Raw genomic sequence first — 12,417 nt, forward strand, 5'->3', positions numbered from 1 at the left:
AGTCAGCACTCTGGCTTCCAGGATCCACTTATTCTGCTGACGCCAACTTGACCTGAGGCACTGGGGGTGGGTAGGCAGGTTGGAACCCATGGCAGAGGGCGGTGGCTGGCTCCACCTCGATCTCAACGACACCATTCCCCATCCCTGTCATCTGACACCCCGACCAAGCCCACACCCGCGCAGCTCATAAAAGCAGCTCAAGCCACTCTCAGCTGCACCATCGTCTCAGTTCGGCACTCTGATCGCTCCAGCACAGCGCACAACTCCCACTTCACCATGAACACCATCCAAATGAAGAGCATCAGCAGCAGCACCCGCAGCAGCAGCGGCGGCGGCGGCGGCATCAGCATCGGCGGCATCGGCGGCGGCATGGGCGGCGGCATGGGCATGCGTATCGGCATGGGCAGCGGCGGCGGCTCCATGCGCAGCAGCAGCGGCGGCGGCGGCTCCATGCGCAGCAGCAGCAGCATCTCCATGCGCAAAAGCATCGGCGGCTCCATGAGCGGCGGCTTCGGCGGCGGCGGCAGCAGCTTCAAGCGTATGAGCAGCGGCGGCGGCGGCGGCGGCATCGGGATGCAACAAAGGAGAGCATTCAGCCAATTCTCACGTAGTGGCTCCAGGCAAATGTCCCAATCGATGCAAGGGGGATTCGGACAAACGTCCCAAGTGGATCTCACCTCGGCCATACCAGCAATCGACACCTCCCAGCAAGGCGTTCGGGTGAATGAGACGGTCCAGATCACTACCCTCAACAACCAGTTTGCCGGTTTCATATGTAAAGTAAGTCGATCAGCTCTCCCGTCGCTCACGTTTGCTCCTACCGCACGGTGCAAACGATTCTTCTCACTTTGTTGCCAGCTCGGGGCGAATGTAACTTTGCGTTCTGGTCCCACCCGCAGGTTCGCACACTAGAAGAGGAAAATGCCCGACTGAGAGTCAAACTGAGCCTCATGCAGCAGCAGGGAACTTTCTCGTCCAACATCGACAGCATGTTCCAAGCCTACATTGAAAACCTCAAGAAGCAACTGGATACCCTTGGGCAGGAGAAGCTGAAGTTCGAGTCGGAACTTGTGCAAATGCAAGGTTTAGTTGAGGACTTTAAGAACAAGTAAGTACCGTATCGGTTCACGGGTTTGAAAGCAATTGACCAGATGGTTGGGCAGGATAAGTGTCTGCGCCACTCTCGGGTCCAATAGTCTCTGGAAGGTCTGGGTGAGGACAAGCGTTTGTTGGAGCAGGGCGCTGGAAAGAGAGGAGTCTCTCAAAGCTCTGGAGGTCAGCGAGATGGACGAGTCAGTTGAGGGGAGGGAGAGTTTGCTGATCTGGGGCTTGCAGACAGGGCGATTCATTCTGCTGAATACTGTTGCGCGTTGTGGCGCGGGGGTGTCAGGAAGAGCAGTGCCCACGCCCGGCACTTGGGAGTGCGAGGAAACCGTGGCTCGGCGGCAGGGAGCAATGGGTCCCGACGTGCTGCGGGCTCCCATCGCAGAAAGGGACGGAAAGCTTTCTTGTCAGTAAAGCGGCTGTTTCATTTCAGATACGAAGATGAGATTAACAAGCGGACAGAAGTGGAAAACGAGTTTGTCATGGTTAAGAAGGTGAGCATTACTGTCGAGCTGTCTGGAGGACATCAGGCGGGTTTCTTGGAGATTTTCTAAACTGTGTTCTCTCTCCAGGATGTCGATGAATCCTACATGAACAAGGTGGAACTGGAAGCGAGACTTGAAAGCATGACGGATGAAATCGATTTCCTCAAGGCAATCTTTCAAGCGGTAAATATGCGACATTGTCCAAGGATTGGCCGTTTGTTGTTCAATTCCATCTCCTCTCATGTTTAAAAATCTGTTCTGCTCATCTTAAGGAAATCGACGAGCTGCAGTCACAGGTTCAGAACACTTCTGTCAGCGTGCAGGTCGCCACCTGCCGCAAGCTGGAAATGGCGGATATGATAACTGACATCCAGAATCAATACAAACAAATGGCCCTGAGAAACCGCAACGAATGTGATAGTTGGAAAGAGTCGAAGGTTAGCATTCTTATCCCCAGAAACACGTGCGGGCGGCGATGGCTCTGACTTCTTTGCTGGATGGAGACCTGTTTACTAACCAGTTACCTGTGTTCCCTTGCAGATGCGGGAGCTGAGCGCATCAGCCGGAAGTCCTGCAGATGAAATACGAGCAATCAAATCAGAGAGTAATGAGCTGATGAATTGTATCCGTAGAATGGGTATGGATATAGAAGGACTTAAAAAACAGGTAAGCCAGGAAGTGAAAGCAAACAAGATCTGGTTGCAAAATTCCCCTTTCTCTCCCCAGCCCAAAGCAAATGGCCAAGAGACGGTTGAAACACCAGTTCAACCTGGTCCAATCCATATTTTCTGGGAGCCTCAGTAATGACTTCACCTCTCAGTCCTTCCACTGAGACATTTACCATTTTGATCCCTTTCTCCGCCAAAATGCAAAACACTGTGTACAGCAAGGACCTTCCCAATTTGGGCAGAATGAGGGGATACCCCAGGGTTTAATCTGCAAAAGTGATGACGTTAACTTTTGTGTTACTTAGCGTGCACAACTCGAGGCTGCGTGCACAGAAGCAGAGGAACGTGGCGAACTCTCTCTCAAAGACTGCAAAGTGATGATTGTGCAACTGCAAGAAGCCATCCAGAAAGCAAAGCAAGAGATATCCCGACGAGCCTGTGAAATGGAGGAGCTGATGAATGTCAAGTTGGCTCTGGACATTGAAATTGCCACCTACAGGAAGCTACTGGAGGGAGAAGAGCAGAGGTAGGGCATTGGGCAGTTACAAGTTCCAGGTACCACCCTGGGTCCTACGTACTTGCAGATTGCAATCTGTACTAGCTCTTTCTTACATTTTCCATGACCTGCTATTGTCTTTGAGGGCATTCTGTGCAGGTTCAGGGAGCGAAAGAATACTCATTAAATCATTTCTTTTGTTGAAAGGCGGGTTTCCATCTCATCAGACATGAACATTAAACTTGTTCTCAGAATGAACACCCACACGGTGATTCATTTGCCTTCTACGTAGAATGGTAGAGTTCTCCTGTGGTTCAGTGGGTGACGGCATTGTGCAACTTTAGCAGACTGACGGGCAGTTCCGCCAGTGGTTGGACTCCTAAACCCCAAAGAGTGTAGTTAAAGGAGCCAGGGATCTTGTTCCTGATTGCTGAACAGTTTGTCCCACTTGAGGGTTTCAATCTCCCTGACATGCTCAACAATGCTTCTGCTGTTTACTGTCAGCACTCAAACAAGAAGATGGGCATCATGGATCCAGTGGGCATTTATTTCACAAAATGCTGTAGTAACTCAGCAGGTCAGGCAGCATCTCAGGAGAGAAGGAATGGGTGACGTTTCGGGTCGAGACCCTTCTTCAGACTGATGTCAGGGGGGCTGGACAAAGGAAGGATATAGGTGGAGACAGGAAGATAGAGGGAGAACTGGGAAGGGGGAGGGGAAGAGAGGGACAGAGGAACTATCTAAAGTTGGAGAAGTCAATGTTCATACCGCTGGGTTGCAAGCTGCCCAAGCGATCCATCCTTAATGGATCCAGTGGGCATGTGTGCCCACAGGTTCACCCTGGTAGGACAGTGATCCTTCGAGATGGAAAGAATGAGTAAACCTGCAGAAAATAGACTTCTGAACATCCTGCAAACATCTTGGTAACACAAATGTTTCTTTTATAAACAGATTGCAAGAAGGGATACAAACTCTCAGCATCCAACAATGCTCGCAGAACGGTGAGAGAAGTTATTTTTTCGGGTGTGAGATTTTACCCAACAGAGAACAAAACACAATAAACAAAAACAACTCCACATTCTTTCACAGATCTTGATATCTCACTGTTCTGTTCCCTAATCATTCTGTTGTGCATTTCTTTTATAGCTGTACTCAGTTTTTAAATTATAATTGCGAGGAATGTTACCCAGGTGACTTCCTGGTCCCCTTAAGAATATTGTGAATGGTTGACTTCCCTCTGTTGCTCTCTCCTCCCATTTACTCCCACTGTAATGACTCTTCCCCTCAATCAGCAAACACCCTGTCTCATGTTTCTCTGCCTTCCATCCTCATTTGTCATGCTGCCTCCCAAATTGTGGCTTGTGTAACATCCCTTGTGATTGTGGCCATGGTCAGCAATTTCTCCTTGTCCTTTCCCTTCATGTCTGCAACAACAGACACCATTGCTTGTGTCATTATCCTTCAATGTTTCATCTGCTTTCGCAAGTTAGGTGGGTTGCCTTTACCCGACTCATTCAGTAGGCAGCTCATTTGCTGGAATGGCTGCGTTTCCAATTCCTGCTCCTTTATCTCTGCTCTGTCAAGAGTCTCTATTGGAGCCTGCCTATTTCTCATTCATGACCTGGATCTCGGTGATATCATCCTTAACTCAGAATAAAATCCCACAATTTCCATGAAAATCAAAACAATTACAGAAGCTGGAAATCTGAACCTAGAAAATAACATTTTGGAAATATTTAGTAGGTCAGGAACATCTGTGGAAAAAGAGACAGAGTTGATGTTTCAGGTCAAAGATCCTTCATCAGAATTGGGAATGTGAATAAAAATAAGTTTTATTTCTGTTGTAGAGTGGGTGGAGGAGGGATCAACTGGGCAGAGGGAGGAACTCTGACAGGGTGAGGCCAGGATCGCCACTGAGATGAGTGTCGAGGTCATCCAGTCGATGGGTTAATCGAAGATAGACACAAAAAGCTGGAGTAACTCTGCAGGTCAGGCAGCATCTCTGGAAAAAAGGAATATGTGATGTTTTGGGTCGAGACCCTTCACTCTTCGAGTGAGAATAGAAACAAAGGTTAGGTGTGGAAAAGATGTGGAATGCAAGGCTGTCGAGCATGCCCAACATGTCAGTCTGTGCTAATACAGAGAGAGAAAAGCTTCGCCAACGTCACAGGCGGCTTACAGCAGAATTGGCCAATTATGATACAGAAAGAGAAGGCAAGATACCTTAAGTTGTCGAAGTCAATATTGAAGGCAGAAGGCTACGACATGCCCAAATTGAAGATGAGGTGCTGATCCTCAACCTTCTGTTGGGCCTGGTAAGAAGAGGCAAGCAGACAAGAGGCAGGTAGAAGGAAGTTCAGGGTCAAGCCTGCAGACTGAACGCAGCCACTCTACAAAGCAGTGCTTCTGGTAAAGGAGACAACATTGTGAACACTGAGTGCGGTTCGCTAGATTGGACAAAGTGTCAGCGAATCGTTGCGCACCTGGAAGGACTGTTTGGATTCCAGCGTAGTAAGAAGGGAATAATTGAGAGAACTAGTGCTACATTTCCTAAAATTGCATGAAAGGTGCTGTGAGAAGGGGGTGGGCGAGTGGTCCAAGGAGTCACAAAGGGAAGTTTCTTGAAAATGATGAAAGGGCAGGGAAGGGAAAGATGAATCTGGTGGTGGAATCTTGTGGAAGTTGGTACAAACTGTTGAACAAATACAGAGGTTGGTGGGGTGGACGGTGAGGAGTAAGGAAACTCTGTCCAAAAGGAGAGGCAGTGAGAGCAGAGATGCAGGAAATAGATGAGATATGGCCAAGGATATTATTGACAAAATGGTGGAGGACCAGCCACGGTTGGCAGGAGGAGGAATACCTTTCAGAAGCTCCTCTGTGGGATCCTCATCAGTGGAGCAAACACAGAGACAAGAGGAGACAAACGGAACTGGAAATGCTAGAATCTTGTGTAAAGCACAAAGTCCTGGAGGAACACCATGGGTCAGGCAGTACATTTGGAGGGCATGGGTAGGTGATGTTTCAGGTCAAGACCCTTCTTCAGAATTGAAACTGGGAGAATGAAATTGAGTCCTTGCTGGAGCCAAGGTGGGAGGAAGTATTGTTGCGATAGCTGTGGGTCTGTTAGCTTAGAATGGATATTTGTCACCAGCTTATCACTAGTCGGATACAGAAAGATCTAGGAAGATAAGGGAAAGTCAGATCACAGATGTCAGATCACACATGCTTTGACTACATTGAGTGTGATTTAGCATCTGGCAAGGGATACATCAGAGGCTTATCTATTCCATCACCAAACCACTCACCTCCATCTCAGTCTTCGAAATTACATCCATTTCAGTCTTTACCTCAGTTCATTAACTGCTGATTTTTTCATTTGCGGTTTTCCCACATACACACTTAATTGTTGCAGTAAATCTTGGACCTTTGTCCCAAATCTTGCTGTGTTTCATGTCAATCAAATATTTATTGTCCATATTGTAACTTATTTCAACTTTTATCATCTTTGTGCTCTTTGACATGTTGTTTCCTAAACTGGCAAAGCCTTTTTAAGATCTGCTGTTCAAATTTCTCCAGACTTGACCGTCCCAACCTCTGTAATCTCCTCTGAATCCAGCTCCCATTCCTACATTCCTGTGATTCTCATTTCCTCTCTTTTTCTCTCTCTCCTCCATTAAAATCTATGATTTTCAAACTCCTTTGATATATTCATATATAGCTTGAAGTCAAGTTCTCGGTTAGAACTCGCGTAAATCTTTGGGATGTTTTATTGTGTTAAATTTGCAACTTGCTTGTCTTTGCTGTTGCAGTTGCTTTCTAAATTGCAGGATCCAGATAATGACGTTTATTTTTTCTTCCCTCCCCCATTTACAGCTTCAGTTGGTGGCTTTGGTGGCCAGAGTACCTCATTAGGTGGTTTGTTAAACGGGATGGAAAGCTCTTCCATCAGCACTGGACGGCAGCAGATGATTACGAAATCATCCTCGGTGCAAATGAAAAGTTAAATAACCCAGGAGTAATCTACTATCAGTTACGTTTCCGGTGACTCCCTTGCCAGATGCTGTACTTCCTCAATGTAGTCTGTTCAGTGAAATGATTTCAATTAACTTTCTGCCTGATCTTGGAATTCTGCTCAATTTACATAGTTAAGCAACATGACGTTAATCTCAATCTTAACCTGTATACAGAGGATATTAAATTAGTCTGTAGCTTGGGTTTGTGGGAAATTCATCCTTTTATAACAGGAAATTAACCAATGTTTTAAATGCTACACTCTGCTTTATAATTCTCACTCATTTTGTATTGGGGATTTATCTTGTGGTGGCAATTCTGTTACTCTAAATAAACTCTGAAATATTTGAATCTGTACATCTGGACTGGTTATTGTTTCAGCACATGATGCATATGTTTGACACGAATGCAAGAACTAAAAAATTGTTTATCGTAAGGATTAGTGGAAAGTTACTGAAAAATAAAATATATTGCATGTTATAAATTAAAATCGCACCAGATCAAGTCTGGCAGTAATCCTTCTTTACCATCGAGACTATTTTTCTGAAGCTAACATTTAAAAAAATCTCACAAATATTTTGGTTTGTTCCAAGAGTTATGGATTTGTGAGAAATCCACTTTCCACTGGGGCCTGCAGTCAGAATCAGTCCAAATTGAATGAGGAAAGTACCCTTTATCCTAAGACCAGTGCAAGAACCAAGTAGGAAAATGCTTAGACTGCAAAGCAGAGCAATGTATTGAAATGAGAATATAGGATTATTGACAGGATAGCAAGATATAATAAGGGCAGGGATGCAGACCCACAAGTGTTATATATCTGCAAGATGGATGGAGAACGGCTGTCAGGCAAATCCCGTATAAATCAACAACTAATGGTCACAATTCCACAATTACCAACAGGAATTTCTAATTTATTGTAAACTGTGTAACAGTATGTGTAACTATAGAACATGGAACAAAGGTACAGCACAGGAACAGGCCCTTTGGCCCACAATGTCTGTGCTGAACCTGATACCACGTTAAACTTAATCTCTGCCTACACTTGATCCATTTCCATTCCCTTGTAGCAGGGGCCTCCAAACTTTTCAGCATGAGAGCCACATTATATATTTGGCACATTTTTGCGGGCCTGCGGGCCATAGTTTGGAGATCCCTGCCTTATAGGCACGTGCTTATCTACAAAGCTCTTAAATGTCATTATCGTATCTGCCTCCACCACGACACGACCCCAGGCAGCACGTTCCAAGTACTCACCACCCTCTGTGTGAAAAAAACCCTTTCCCTGCACATCTTCTTTAAACGTTGCCCCTCTCACCTTAAAGCTATGCCCTCGAATCTTTGACATTTCTACCCTGGGGAAAAGATTCTGACTGTATGCCTCATAATTTTATTCATTTCCGTCAGGACTTCCTCAGCGCCCAACACGCCAGAGAAAACAATAAGTTTGTCCGACTTCTCCGTATACCTAATACCCTCCAGTCTAGTGACTACTGTAAAATGTATATTTTAAAGCTCTGCAAGATTTTGGCATAGCAGCGCATTTTGGAGTACCCTCAGGAATGCTATTCAGTATGCTTAAATAAGGCTTAAATAAACCGACTTTGAGAAACTCACCACAGCTGAATTAATTTTTCTTTCTTGCCTCTCCTGATCTGAACCATAATTAAGAGGGCAACAAAGGCCTCAAGTGAAAACCAGATTCAGGGTGCAGGTCAAACATGCACGCTCCAACAGAGCACACAATTTAACTTTAAAATGATATAAAACGCCTACTTAACTATCATCATCGCAAGATTTCTTTCAAGAATACAGGCATTTAGAAAAATTGTGTTATGCTTTATTGTGAAATCTGACAGACATTGGGAGTCAGAAAATACAGGACATTTTTGCCACTTCCTAAGGGTGTTGACATATTAGACAGGAGATTTTGGCAGCTGACAGGAGCAAAGTGCTCTGCTCTATGGAGCACTGGGTGTATCGATGGTCACTTCCCAAGGATATTCCAGAGAGCTTCTCTGTACATAGAACATAAAACAGTACAGCCGAGGAATGGGCCTTTCGGCATATAATGGTTGAGTCAAACATGATGCCAACCGTTATCTGCCTGCACGTGATCCGTATCCCTCCATTCTGTGCATTTTCACGAGCTTATTCAAGTCTCATAAATGCCCTATCTTATCTGCCTCAATCACCACTCCCATCAGCGGGTTCCAGACACCCACCACCCTCTGTAAAAAAACATTGCCCTGTAAATCTCCATTTAACTTTTGCCCTCTTACCTTAAAGCCATTCCCTCTGGTATTTGATTTTTTCATCCTGGGAAATATGTTTTGACTGTCCACCCTATCTATGCCTCATAATTTGATATACCATCAGGTCTTCCCGATCATGATTTTAATTTGCACAATGGAAACAGCATTCTGACCCCAGCACAAAGAAAATCACACTTTCCTTATTCTCCTATTTATGTAGTAGGCCTGCTGTGAGGCATGCTGAAACATCAGCTTCCCTTAATCTAATCCAGGTGGAAAATTTGCTGAAATATTGAGCAGGTTCAAATTCTAGCCGCAAACAACCGCTTTGTCAGATTGGTCAGAGAAAAGAAATAGACCACATTAGCCATTTGGCATGGGCAGCCGTTCCCAAAGGAGCAAGAGAACAAGAAAAAATCCCACAGCAACAAGTCTGCTGGATATGGAGACACAAAGACAATGGGACACAATTATCAAGAACCTTTAACTTCTTGGTGCTGCATCCTCGGTAACATACAGAGGAAGACCTCTGACTCTCAGAAAATTCACTGTTTTTGTGAGCTGGGTTCTCATTTCTATAAATATACCATCCAAAATTTCAAGCTTTATAATTATTTACTGGGTATGAATTGAGACCCCATTGGAATAAAACGTAAGTTTAATGTTCATGGTTAGTAAAAATATTTAAGTTCATGTCCTGCGGCTCTTTTGTTCATGTCTTGCGGCTCTCAAACATCTGAACTTTATCGTATGTGGCTCTTACATTAAGCAAGTTTGGCCACCCCTGCAATACACCTTAGAAAACAGAAAAGACAAAAAAATCGCTGGGTTCTAATTTCTATAAATATACCATCCAATACACCTTAGAAAACAGAAAAGACAAAAAATCACCATGATCAGGAAAGTGATGCTACAAAAGACTACTGGCCTTATAAACTCAGTGTGGTTTAATACTGCCTGTCTGAAATTCATCCTGGAAATATTTACACTCTCAAACTTGGATCTCAGGTAAAGCTGAATAAGGACATAAGCTTTTGATGGTCTCTTCCCATTCTTTTCGACCTCTGTACCAGTGACATCCCATGACAGCATTGCATATACAGTATATTTATGCTGATGATATTGCATTGGTTAACAAGCTGATCCTTTCAAGGCAACAGAAAATCTATATACTAAAACTCTCGTTTGTTTGTTTATTTGTGACTGAACTTCAGCCAAAACTGTACCAGATAGCACGACATTTCTAGGCCCACCTTATTCACCGTCATCACTTTAATGGTAAAAATGGTAGTTTTATTGAAATTGGTGTAATATTTTTAAAGTTATTCACATTTTAAAGGTTTTAAAAACTAGCGCATGCGCAGTTGGGGCTGGTCCTCATCTAAGATGGCCGCCAGACCAGCGCCTACAATTACATAAGATGGCCGCCGGGTGACTGCACGTGCGCAGTTGGGGGGGGGGGGGGGGAGATCGTCATTTTCGTCATCCCACTTCCCGCCAGACACCCGTTTGGTTACACGGCCCAAGTGGGGGGAGCGTCACCGCCGCTGCCCCAAACCCCGGGCGTCTCCTTCATGGCCGCCGCTCCAGCTGCCGCTCTAAACCCCAGGTGTCTCCTTCATCGCTGCCACTCCCGCTGCCGCTCTAAACCCCGGGCGTGTCCATCGCTGCCGCCTCGGAGCCATCACCGCCGCCGCTCTAAACCACAGGCGTCTCCTCAGCCCCGGAGCCACTGCTTCTTCTTCCCGCTCTAAACCCGGGGCGTCTACATCGCTGCCGACGCCGCTGAGCCTCCAGCTGCCGCTCAGCCATCACCGCCGCTGCTGCCGCCGCTCCTGCTGCTGCTCTCAGCCACGGGCGACTCTTTCACCGCTCAGCCGAGCAGTTAAAGGTCAGACTAATTAGACCAGGCGGACCAGCTGGGCCCAAACCCCTCCAGCACCCGATCCCCTCTCCCCCTCCTCCCCCCCACTCCTCTCTCCTCCTCCTCCCCCTCCTCCTCCTCCCCCCTCCTCCTCCTCCCCCCTCCTCCTCCTCCTCCCCCCTCCTCCTCCCCCCTCCTCTCCCCCCTCCTCTCCCCTCTTCCTCCTCCCCCCTCCCCTCTAACCCCCTCCCCTCTAACCCCCTCTTCTCCCCCCTCCCCTTCTCCCCCCCTCCCCTTCCCCCCCTCCGCCTTTGAAGATTACCTTCAAAGAGAACGGAGAACAATCGTTGATCCAAATATCATGATTGATGAGAGTGGGATACTTTCATGTGCCACTACCAAGACATGGAAGAATGAACCTTGATGGTGACAATCCACAATTGCTGCATGAATTGCAGCACAATAGCCCTGAACAACAGTGAATTGTTGAAGAGAAGGAGCCTCTGTTGAATGCTGAGCAAAGAGCAGTGTATGACCATGTGTGTAGCTGCTTGGAAAGGAATTTTCCTTCAATGTTTTTCATTGATACACCAGCAGGAATGGGCAAAACAATTCTCACCAATTTGATCCTCTCCAAAGTTCGAGGTCAAGTTGATGTTGCTTTTGCTGTAGCATCCTCTGGTATAGCAACTACATTGATGCCTGGTGGAAGAACTGCACATTCTCGATTCAAGATACCCATCGAAGTGACCGATAATACAATGTGCAACATTGAGAAGAACTCCAACATGGTTCATTTGATCAGGAGTGTGAGACTGATTGTTTGGGATGAGTGCCCGATGATTAGGAGGGAGAGCTTTGAAGCAGTGGACAGAACTCTTCGAGATCTATGCAAAAAGAACGATGAGCCTTTTAGTGGCATTCTTACCATTTGTTGTGGCGATTTTCGACAACTCCTTCCTGTTGTGAAAAGGGGAATGATGCTGATGTTGAAAACTCCTGCATCAAGAAATCCTATTAACGTTCAAATTGTTATATTTTGTTATTCACATTTTAAACTTTAATAAATCCCTTTTCCACTTGCTGTGCCCGTCAGCCGCCCATGCGCAGTAATACCTCCATGTTCCACGTCACAATGGAAACCCGACGGGCCGGAATGGTGGCGCTGCCGGAGAGCCCCTAAGAATGGAGGGGGGGATGGAGTAGGTGGGAGGGGAAGGGGGGAGTGGGTGGGGAAGAAGGGGGGTTGAGGGGATGGAGGGAGGGGAGGGGTGTGAGACCAATGCAGAAAAAAACACAATTTTAAAGAAATAAATCGCAATTTTCATTGAGATGGTATTTTTTTATAAAGCCATTTATTTTAAAGAAAAAAAGCGCCATTTTCTCAGGTCACAATGGCAACCCAATGAGTTGTGGGCCCAACAGGTCCACTTGGTCTAGTGTTTACTAAATTACTCTACACATCTAAGAGAACGACCTTGTATTTCTGAAGCTGGTGACTGATATTTCATACAGCAAAGATGCCTGTCTTCTTAGT

At 46.1% G+C, this 12,417-nt stretch overlaps 1 protein-coding gene across 1 annotated transcript; it reads left to right on the forward strand.

The window, feature by feature from the left end:
* Positions 1–204: 204 nt before the first annotated feature.
* LOC144611937 (keratin, type II cytoskeletal 8-like) lies at positions 205–7,115 on the forward strand. Its single transcript, XM_078431285.1, has 9 exons — positions 205–780; positions 900–1,108; positions 1,538–1,598; positions 1,677–1,772; positions 1,862–2,026; positions 2,130–2,255; positions 2,563–2,783; positions 3,705–3,754; positions 6,627–7,115. The coding sequence occupies exons 1-9, from the start codon at positions 277–279 to the stop codon at positions 6,755–6,757; spliced, it is 1,563 nt and encodes a 520-aa protein (XP_078287411.1). The 5' UTR covers positions 205–276; the 3' UTR covers positions 6,758–7,115.
* The last annotated feature ends 5,302 nt before the right edge of the window (positions 7,116–12,417 follow it).

Source organism: Rhinoraja longicauda, chromosome 42 (assembly GCF_053455715.1).
Source record: "Rhinoraja longicauda isolate Sanriku21f chromosome 42, sRhiLon1.1, whole genome shotgun sequence".
Taxonomy (NCBI): domain Eukaryota; kingdom Metazoa; phylum Chordata; class Chondrichthyes; order Rajiformes; family Arhynchobatidae; genus Rhinoraja; species Rhinoraja longicauda.